Raw genomic sequence first — 11399 nt, forward strand, 5'->3', positions numbered from 1 at the left:
TTCAGGGTGCTTCGAACTGCTTCAGTTCTATACGTTCAGTGTTGGGTACCCAGTTATGGGTACAGAAGCTTCCTAATCACTAATTGTCCAGGGCTCTACCCTCCTCTTTTTGGGATTATGAGTGTTTTAAGGGCTTGGAGTAGATATGGAGGGAATGTCCATGTACAAGCATTAGTTGGGGCCAATCAGAGCCCTCTGGCACAGATAGGGGTCATTGGTGAGATGGCCTTCAAGACCTCCATCAATGCCTTTTGTGGTTAGGATGACTATACATCCTAGCTTACCTAAGATATTCTAGTTTACGCTATTGTCCCTATTGTTCTAATGTAATCGGTGCCCTTTTCACTCTCAAGTGTCCCAGTTTGGGCAATAAATTATATGGTAACCCTGTTTATCACAGAGCTTTACCGAATGTACCTACTTTGGCAGCTTTTGTTTTATGGGCTCTCTGGACCTGTTCTCCTCCCCACCCTATGATTAAACTTCCAGCCTCCTCTCCTGACTAACCCCAAGTCTTTTCATCCCCAGGAATTCTTTCCCTCCTCCCTTTTTCATACCTGGAAAGCTTCTCTCCTTCAAAGCCACCCTCTATCTCCTGTTCCTTCATTTTTTTTTTTTCACAATAAACTTTAGACCCAGACACTGCAACTATTTTATCTCCACAGATGGCCAGCACACACTGGACATTAAATATTTTTTAATGCTGCCATACTAGTCATTAAATATTTTTTAAAACACACCCCCCCCCCCCGATCTAGAAGCCATCAACAAAGGCATCTTTCAGACTTACTAAACCAGTCTATCATAGCAGAGAGGGCCCAGACATGTTTCTCATATACGGTGGGCACTGAGTAGTCCTGCACCTTGAATGCCACCACTTAATTCTTACAATCCCAAAGAGGCAACACAGTAAAACATTTAGGAGCACAAGATTTTGAAAATAATCTACTACTAAGGTTTAAATCCAGGTTCCAACACTTACTAATCTTTGAAAAGTTATTTTAGATCTCTGTGCTTCAATTTCCTCTGTAAAATATGATAAACAGTACTTCTCTCCCTGCCTATGGTAAATATCAAGCAAGTTAGTAAATGTAAAGCACCGAGATCAGTGCCTAGCACAGTCACTGCTTTTAAGATATTATCAGATAGTGGTGATGCTGAGATCTACACCCAAGTTTTCTAAATCTAAAGTCCATGCTTTCTGTGACACCACTACTACTCAAGTGCTCTCCTACATATAATAAAAAGTAGTACGAGGCCAATGAAAGATATGGGAGTACTTTATTTTATCTTGTGACACCATATAACAGCCAGATTTACATACGTCTAACCACAGTGTGTAGTAGATCTGAATAGGGAAGATGGCTCAGAAATAGCAGTATTTGTAATTCAAGTATTGACCTTTATTTGATAAAGGAAAACAGTTTTGTGGACGGACTGATTTTGAAATGCAATTTTATACAGTTGTTTTCTTAAAAGAACACTTTTGAACCAAATATAAACAAGGTACAGTTTATTCACGTAATGAACCTGCAGTTGAAAACAAGCTTAAAATTTCCCATCTCAGCCCATTTTTCTCTTTTCAGCATTGCAAATGCTTTCTTCCGTCATCATGCTGAATTCCTCAGCATCTTCCATACCATTCCCAAGGGAATCCCTGGGAAGTAGTGCATGTCTGTATTCCTTCAGAAGGACACAGATAACCTGGAATTTTTCTTACCACGTTTCCAATATTCCTGTAACTTACACTTCCTGCTCTTTTGAAATATGCTTCTTTTTGGCCCACCAGAAAAAACATAACACTAGGAATCTGAAAACCTAGATTTTGGACATGGCTATGTCATAAACTAGAGAATAAGCCTAAATAGGTCATGAAACCTCCCCAGCTCTCTGTTCTTAACTGCAAAAAACAAGTCCTATTTGTCCAGTCCTTTATTGTTATTTATGTTCACGGTAATCATTAGAGTTAAATAAGGCAGCATTTTGTTCATTGTTTAGAGAAAATTCAGTCTCCAAGAGGCTACACAATCTACCCAAGATCCCACGGGTGGTAATATGACAGAGCTAAACTTACATAACCTCACTCAAGACCCTAGTGCCAATACACACTGTACTCATGAGTTAGTTCAATTGACGAAGCAGCAATTTCCCAGGTCCCTTCCAATAATCACATTTCACGCTTCTTGCAATTTTTTCTCTCTTCCTTCAACCAGCATTTAAATGAGAAAACATACATATAATTCATCACCAAATTTCATTTACCATGGTTCTTTGATTTAACCATTCTTCACAATTTTCTTGTTATTTCTCTATTAAATCCAGAGAAGTTACTTTTCCAGAAAGCTCTCACGACTGCCTGCTTCTCTGAAAGCTTCTGGATTTACCCGTTTGTCAAAACAGAGACTGCTAAAATTTCATAAATATCAATTCCTTTTTATAATTTTAAGAAGTTATTCCATACATAAAACCAATTCAAAACAAGAGAAGTCCTCACTGTTACTCCCTATAATAATAAAAATGTACTTTCTATTGATTTTGTGTCCACTTTCCTGTCTGCTTTCATTTGGGAAATACTGTTATCCTACCTCACTGTCAAGTCTCCCTTACCCTAACAATATAGTCACAAAAGGTAGGAAAACTCTTACTTTCACAATTCCATAGGAAGAATAAATTAATCACCTAAATTGGATGGCAAAACTTTGAATGTTAAATGAGGGAGATACAGGACATTTCCCAAGAGATCATATGATCAATTTAAAAGCTGATGATATGATGTGCTAAAATTACACTTTAACTTTTTTATTTATAATAAATGTATACATGTGATTAGTCCTGCTGATATTACACACGAACATATGCCTAAACCGAATTAAACTTTACAAGAAAACAAAATTCATTCTACCAGCAATCCTGAAAATTCAGCAGAGCTCAATAAATAGTATGCTCTCCCAAGGAGGGAGCTTTAAACATTCAGTAATTTGAAACTAAATGAGAAACTAAACAGGGCACGGGTTTGGGGAATACATATAGGAAAAGTAATTTCAACATTTTCTTCATTTTGATGGTATTGCTTTCTTGTCTTCAGGAGGGATGATTTTGACTTCAAAAGTAACAAAATATTTGAGAAGGGATTTTACATCTTTCTGTTCCAGACAGTATTCTTCTGCTATTTTCTCAGCAGTCCACGTTTCTGGATAAAGTTTATGATTATTGAGAAGTGTCAATGCCTCTACAATGGAAATTTTGCCTTTGGGAACGTTCTTAATACTCATCATGTTAAAGTCTTGGCCTTTTACCAATCTGAACTCCTTTGGCTCTTGACGTTTTCCAGCATCTGTTACCTAGTATCAAAAAACAAAAACAAAGAGCTTTCAAGATGAGAGAAAAGATGTGACATCTACTTTCATGCTTCTCAAATCTCCACTATTCTTCAAATAAATGCTACATATGCTTCTCCAAACTAGGCTTTCTCATTACAATGACCCACACATTCAACGGCACTTTTGCAAATCACTATTTTATAACTACAGCTCAATCATCATTAAGAAATCTAGGTAGTTCTACAAAATAACAATCAATTGCCTACCATCCACTCATCACATTATTTCATGCATATTAAAATAACAAAAATGAATTGATTAGATTAAATCTGTTTTAGGAGGGCAGAATTCTGATGCTGCCCTAATAACTTACTTGATAATCTCCATTCTGTTTCCTAGTTTTTTATTTCATATTCAATACCTCCAAACACCTTAAATGAATTCAAATATGCTAGGGATTTTGCCTCTTGAGAGAAAATAAACTAATACACAAACATAATAAAAAAAACCCAACCTATGTACACCCATCTTTCCATCTGTCTGTCCCATCCAAGTATAATCCTTGTGCTGTGCCCTGTATTTCATTCATTACCTGGCCTTGCCAATCATTCCCTTTTCCTTTTTCTTTCAATTGTACCCTGCCTACTGCTGCTGTTTGGTCAAAATATAAAAATGCCATAGTCACTATCTTTTAAAAATGCCCACCAAACCCAGAACAACACTTCGTTTATGGCCAGTTTCGTTTTCTCTAGTTAAGCTTTAAAGATGGTATTCGTGATCTCTGATCCAGGATTAGATTAGATCTTAATGCAGAAGACACTTTTCAGGCTTCAAGTATACTCACTATAGATCTGATGCCATTGACCATAATAACCTTCCCCTTGGTTTCCATGCCACTCCTTTTCCTAGTTTTCCATCTGTCTCTCTAGTGGGTCCTTTGTTATTGTGGACTTTTCCCTCTTCAGCTGCCCCCTGAAGGTTAGTGTGCTCCCAGTTCTGGCCCAAGCCCTCTTTTCAGTCTTCACATTCTACTACAGTAATCCCCCACACACCCTAGACTTCCATTATTACTTATGTGTTAATAACTTTCCAAGCTGATCTCAAACCTAGAGCTTTCTCCTTACTTACAGATCCAAATTCCCAAATGTGTAAAGGGCATCTTTACTTGGATTATCTACAAGCACCTCAAAATCAATATGTCTAAAACTGAAATTACCCCTTTCCTCTGAAAATCCAATTCTATCCCATATTTTCTATCTCAGTGACCAATATCACTTCCCTCTGTATCTCATTCCAAAACTTAAAGCGTTTGTTATGTCATATTATACCTGACATCTCCCTCTCCCTCATGCATTACATCCAATCAATGACCAAATCCTGTTGATAATGACTTCTAAGTCCCTCTTGAACACATTCACTTCTCTCCTGGTCACTGCATCACCCTAGTTCAAGCCAAAGTCTCCTGTGGGCACTACTACAAAAGCCTCCGGACTGGTCTCCTTTGATTAGATAAAATGCATTTTATTCCCTTCCAGCCCATTATGAAGCCAATCAGATAAGAAACTCTTCAATGACATTCCACTGTCCTCAAGATAAAACCCAAATTTCTTAGCAAGACAAATAAGGATCTTCATGATTGGGTCCCTATTACCTCCATCCTATCTCAATTTTCCCAAATTTATTGCTCACACTTTCCCCTGACTGTAATGAAGTCTAACTGGTTCCGGAAGGCATAATACTCTTCTACCTCTATATTGTAACTCTGGCCTGAAATATGCATCCAAACTTCTTCACTTTCCAAAATTCAAAGCTTCTCTTATCTTTCTTAACTTTCTCTTAACTTTCCCAGGTAATCCTTCTTCCACTCGATATACATTTTTATTCAATTTCCCTTCTGTTTAATATTAAATACTAAAATATTATGACACTGAAACAGTATCTGAAAATTCAACATCCTCTCTTGATTAAAAGAAAAAACAAAGCAAACAAAAAACTCTGAGCAAATTAACAATAAAAAAGTCCCAAATGTGAAAAAAGTATTTTTAATCAGAAACCATATCACTTTATTATAATTAAGGCTGAAACATTAAAGACACCCTACTTAAGGAAACAGCAGGATAGAATACTAATTTTCACTGCTATGTTAATGCTACAAACACAATAAATGTAGTAGTACACGTTATGAGAAAACTAATTCTATGCTGATATGAGAGAATCTTCAGAAAAATAATACAACAAACCGAAAAACTAATAGAAATAACCTTGCAATGTGGGTAGCTGTAATACAAAAATCACTCACTTTCTGCAAATTGGCAATAGTTAAAAACCTTAGGGTGAAAAAAGATCCTATGGTAGCAACCTTCCCTCTATCCCCCCAAAGCTGAGTAATACAAAGATGTTAATTCTCAAATTAACCTGTACATTCCAATTCAATTACACTAAAAATCCAAATCAGACTTACTAAAGAACCTGACCATTTGATTCTCAAGTTCATCTGGAAAAAAGTGTGACAAGAGTCATGAAACTTTTGGGGAGTAGTGTGGGATAGAAGGCTGTAACAGATATCAAGACACATTACAAACTTCCATTAATTAATATAGTATGATTGGGGCGCCTGGGTGGCGCAGTCGGTTAAGCGTCCGACTTCAGCCAGGTCACGATCTTGCGGTCCGTGAGTTCGAGCCCCGCGTCGGGCTCTGGGCTGATGGCTCAGAGCCTGGAGCCTGTTTCTGATTCTGTGTCTCCCTCTCTCTCTGCCCCTCCCCCGTTCATGCTCTCTCTCTGTCCCAAAAATAAATAAACGTTGAAAAAAAAAATTAAAAAAAAAAAAAATTAATATAGTATGATCCTAGTATCGAAATAGAAAAGCAGGTAGAACTGATGAATCCAGAAACAAACTTGCATATATTAGTATTTTAAGTGAGTGGAGAAAAGACCTGGTTATTCAATAAATTATAGTTAGACAACTGGCCATCCAGTTGAAAAGATCTCCACACACCACTGTAATCTTTATGTAAAACAAAGATTTTAACAGAAAATAGACAGTCATAACAGCAGGATAAACTGCTTTTATGTTGGAGTGAGTCCAGACTTCCAATACCACGAAAAACAAAAAGACTAACATATTTGACAGAATTTTGAATAGCAATATTAAGTTAAAAAGCCAGACAAAAGGGGCGCCTGGGTGGCTCAGTTGGTTCAGCATCCAACTTCAGCTCAAGTCACAGTCTCACGGTTCATGAGTTCAAACCCCGCAACATGCTAACTGCTGTCAACACAGAGTCTGCTTTGGATTCTCTGTCCCTCCCTGGCTTGTGCAGGTGCGTGCACTGGCATGTGCTGTCTCTCTCAAAAATAAACACAAAAAAGTCACCGGGCGCTGGGGTGGCTCAGTTGGTTAAGCATCTGACTTCAGCTCAGGTCATGATCCCACAGTTCTTGAGTTCGAGTCCCACATCAGGCTCTGTGCTGACGGCTCACAGCCTGGAGCCTGCTTCAGATTCTGCGTCTCCCTCTCTCTCTGCCCCTTCCCTGCTTGCACTATCTCTCTTCCTTAAAATAAATAAACATTAAAAAAATTTTTTTTTAATAAAATTGATATATACACAGTATCACTAATGTCTACAAACATCACAAATCGTTAAGAAAACTATGAATTACCCAAAAGAGAAAAAGGGGCAAAACATAAATAGGTACTTCAACCTGTTTTTCATTGTCATTCGAGTCTTTTTAGACTTTTCCCCCAAATTTTAATACGACCATATATCTCCTTGTGTATTGTATCTATGTAACTGTATTCATAAAAGCTTAAATTTTTTTCACTCCCCAAGGGCCAGTTTTTTAATGCATGATTTAGTATAGCATGAGAGAAACAGCAGTCAGAAGTATTATTCAACACCTGTTATTGTTGGAAGTATTTAACACACAAAAAATGAACATCAACCCTTCCATCTTTTTTACAGGAACATCTGGTGATAAATGAGCCCTATAATTGCTATTACATGCAACAATTCACAAACCTTATTTTACATCAGTTTTATTTTGCTTATCTAATGAAAATTACATTAATAAGTGTATCTGTGCAAACAGTATTACCAATCTAAACAGAGAGGACCAGAGAATTTTCGAATGGAAAAATAGCCGGGAGTTGTCATTGGCACTTTCCTCTCCTTCAATCCCACTCTTCCCCCTACTTAGATCCTTCCTGCCCCAACAAACTCATCTAGTTAACTCAGGTTCATCCCTCAGGCCTGAGCTTAAATGTCCCTTTCTCAGAAACCACCCTTGGTTGTCCAATCACAAACAGGTCCCTCTGTAGACTCACAGTGCCTATACTTCTCTGTCACAGTCGTATCAGTAATTATGTACTTATGGTTGCTCATCTGTTTAATGTCTGTGTCCCTCACAATATTATAAGCACTGAGAGCAAGGACTAAGTCTGTTTTGTTCATATATATACAAAGCACTTGTGCACTGTATTTATATATAGATCTTACATATAGCTTCCCATTCCCAATGTATTCCATAAACTCCCAATTTTTACGTTTCCCATCTGAATATATCTTTAAAAAACAAAACACCAACAACACAACACTAAAGGAATCCCTGAGATTGGGACAAAACTCAACCCACTTAAAGATGAGAAAATAGTATTAAAGCTCTCCTCTTCAAATGACAATCACTGGAAGTACCTTACAAAATCCTACAAATTGTGAAATAATATCGCCACTGAGCTTAAGTTTTGCCAATGCCCTGTACATTGGTCACAACTACATTGACAGTTTTAAACAGGCAGAGCGCTCACTCTCTTTCACTACCTACCACACTTCTCTTGTTCGTTTCCATGGAACACAAAAAGGTTCAATTACTTATCTGCTGAATTAAAACACACATTACCTTCACAGAAGACACAGGATCTTTGGAATCAACATACACATCTCTTAGGAAGGACAGCAGTTTGTCATCTTTTCTAGCAACTTCTCCCTTAATTTCTGGATGGTCTAAGAAAAAGAATGTCACGATATTAAACCCAAAGAAAATTCCCTCTAAGATCCTAACATTTAACACAAGGCAGCCACTTTTAATTTTTTGCTTAATGAACAATCACTCGGACAATACAGGAAATATTGTACATCAATACAATGTACATATTGTACATCAAAATGCTAGGTCAGGCCCGGCGTCCACCGTTCTGTGAAGACCCCTAGAGAGCACTTCCGAGGAACTTCTGACTCGGATTCCGGACCTCAAGCATTACAGATAGCCTCCGAGGGCCAGCCAGTACGGCCGGGGTAGCGGCCGCCACCTCCGCAACTTCGAAATGGGCGGAGCCGCCACTCCACCGAGGGCGCAATGGGACAGTCTCAATGTCACCGGCCTGGGGGATTCACCTTACCGCGCTCGGCTGACAAGTCACTGCGGCCAACCCCGGTCACCCCCGCCACTGGACCAAGATCCACGGGCGTGGAACCCCCAAGCCCGCCCCGGGACCCCGAGCGCGGAGTCCAAACGCCCCCTTGCACCACTTACGGCTCATCTGCTCTCGCAGCAGGCTCTTAGTGGAGGGGTGCCTGGGAGCGGGAGAGGGCTTCATTTTGCTGATTTCCCGTTCCGCCCGGTTCTCTAGGTTGAAATTCCTGATTGCGCGAGACACAGCAGCCCCCATCTCCTCACAACATGATGCGCTCTGGGTTCACACCACACGTGGGAAGTCACCGGCACCGGCGCCCTCCTGGACGCATCGAGCATGCGCACGCGTGGGGTCGATCCGGCCCATTGCCGAAAAATCGGCGCCAAACCGCGCCGTTCGCCCCCTAGCGGTCGGGAGGGCGCACGCCGCGTCTCCGCCCTGAGTGTGTCCTAGCGAGCGCCTCCCTTCGGGATGGGAGGCTTGCGACCGCCTTTGGCTGCTTCCGGGGGGAGGGGCCTCGGGAGGGGCCCCGGACCCACGTCTGTTCTCAACCCTGCAAGTTGGGAAGTCGGGAGAGAAGCTTTAAAACCGTACCAGGCCTGACCTCCCCCCAGACTTTCTGATTTAATTCTAATGACCGGCGTTGGTCCAAGCTTTCCACGTGATTTCAAAGTTGCAGGCTGAGTAGAGAATCAAAGTGGTAAGGAAATCGAAGACCTTGACGTCCTTTTACAGGTCAGGGCCGCTGAAGGAAGCCGATAAAAATGGAACTGACTGCACCAGGATAAAGGAAGGTCCTAAAATCGCCCTTTCCTGTTTTCTGAGAGGAAAATAATGAAAGTGTATTCTTTCAGGGCACCTGGCTTGGCTGGGTAGATGAAGCCTGCAGCTCTTGAACTCGAGGCCCACCTGGGGTGTAGCGATTACTTTAAAACATTGTTTAAAAATTAAAAAAAAAAAAGCAGTTTGATTTGCTTGTATCAGTTTCAGTCCTGCTGTCCTTTCTCTTTTGTTTATTTTTGATACTAATGTGTGTTACTTATGTATAACTATTAAGTTCTGTGTCACCACGTCATTCCCTAACTTATTTCTCTTTAAAGCCAGAGAAACTTCCCTGTAACTTAGTGAAAGGAATAGCCAGTAAGACGTTAGGAAAAAAAACACCAGTATTGTTACATACTCTCTCTTCCTGCCTCCCCCCTCCCCACTCCCCATTTGTAAACAGATTATTATGTTGCTCCTTCTACTTGAGATTCTTTAGAAATATTGTCATATATATATATACATACATATACATATATATGTACATATATATATATACATACATATATATATACATATATATATATATACATATATAGAGTCATATATATATAGTCATTAATCCATAAAAGATAAAAGGGATCCACTAGGAAGTAGCAGGGTTTCCAAAGTTACCATATTTTTATAGACTGTGGTTGTAATGTTTTTAGTGTCTTCATCTCTCAGCAAAATGAAGGTGGTTGTTTTTGACCAGTTAAAAGCAAGGGAAAGAATTGATGTAAAGAGAATTGAATCGAAGTATTTAAAAAAAAAGAATCAAAGAAAGGGGAAGTTTTATTTAAATAAACTAATGGTTTATGTATTAAATTATTAAATTTAATACTTAATTATAAGAAAAGTACTGCAAGGAACATAGCTTCCACCATTGATTATCACGAAATCTGTTTTTACTGGGATTGGTCTTTGACATTGATATAAAGCCAGCTTTTTCTTCTAGAGTTAGTTGGGAAGTTATCCTGCAGGTGGCAGTCTGCTCCAAGATTTCCATCTCTGAGACCTGGGCATGCCTAGAACTCCATGCTTTATAGCCTAGATACTCATTTCTTTGTGTGCCAAGAAACTTTCATCTGCCTCATTATGTCCATGAGCTTCATCAGTTATGGTAGCATGTTATACTCACTGCTTGTTAAAATATTTTAAAAGTAAAAAACTCATTTTCGTAGAAATTTTACCATACTTCTAGTAGCACATTAGATATACTTCTAGGAGCATAAAAGTAACGTGGGACAGAAGTTACAGGAAGTGTAGGGGGTTGTGGAGATAACTAAATGAAAGGATTCTTTGAATTCCCACAGGTAGGTAGAGTTTGGATCCAGTGTTTCAGAAACCTCCAACCTCCAGCTACTTGCCTGGTCCTGGTCTGGTGCTGCTCGAGCCCTTGGAGCAGAACTGGAGCAGAGGTACTCCCATCAGAAATGCACAATTGGCTGTCATCGTTTGGGAATCATCATGGAAATAAAGCCTAAGTCATAAATGCATAATTCTAGCTCTTGTCAAAAGAAGCATAGTAACGGGAAGTCTGGGCTCAGAACCCTTCCAGCTTCTGTAAAGGGATGCAGTCAGGTCCCCAAGGAAAGGATAACCAGGATACTGCTCAGAATTAATCATATCTCTGAACAGAATGTTATGATGGGTATTTATTACTAAATATCTTAACATACTAATGAAATAAACCCAGGGTCTTGCCAACACAATAGTATATAAATTCTATGAGGACAGAAATTTGTGTCTATTTTGTTTATTGCTATATTCATCACCTTGAACAGTGCCTGGCACATAGTAGTACTAAACAAATGTCAAATAAATATCAAATAAACCCAAAGGCAAGTAGGGCCCTGTGCTGGAGT

General features: G+C 39.3%; 1 protein-coding gene across 1 annotated transcript; it reads right to left on the reverse strand.

The window, feature by feature from the left end:
* Window positions 1-1262: 1262 nt before the first annotated feature.
* On the reverse strand, window positions 1263-9094 carry NDUFAF4 (NADH:ubiquinone oxidoreductase complex assembly factor 4). The gene is made up of 3 exons (XM_030316001.2): window positions 8850-9094; window positions 8217-8320; window positions 1263-3341 (listed from the first exon to the last, which is right to left on the reverse strand). The coding sequence occupies exons 1-3, from the start codon at window positions 8983-8985 to the stop codon at window positions 3054-3056; spliced, it is 528 nt and encodes a 175-aa protein (XP_030171861.1). The 5' UTR covers window positions 8986-9094; the 3' UTR covers window positions 1263-3053.
* Between the last annotated feature and the right edge of the window lie 2305 nt (window positions 9095-11399).

The sequence above is a fragment of the Lynx canadensis genome, chromosome B2 (genome assembly GCF_007474595.2).
Source record: "Lynx canadensis isolate LIC74 chromosome B2, mLynCan4.pri.v2, whole genome shotgun sequence".
Taxonomy (NCBI): Eukaryota; Metazoa; Chordata; class Mammalia; order Carnivora; family Felidae; genus Lynx; species Lynx canadensis.

Bases quoted from the DNA above. Each gene is read 5' to 3' on its own strand.
- NDUFAF4 (XM_030316001.2), bottom strand. From the start codon at position 8,985: ATGGGGGCTGCTGTGTCTCGCGCAATCAGGAATTTCAACCTAGAGAAC. The intron at 8,321-8,849 runs GTAAGTGGTGCA...TCTTTTTCTTAG, and splicing joins GCTGCGAGAGCAGATGAGCC to ACCATCCAGAAATTAAGGGA. The intron at 3,342-8,216 runs GTAATGTGTGTT...TTTTGATACTAG, and splicing joins ATCCTGTGTCTTCTGTGAAG to GTAACAGATGCTGGAAAACG.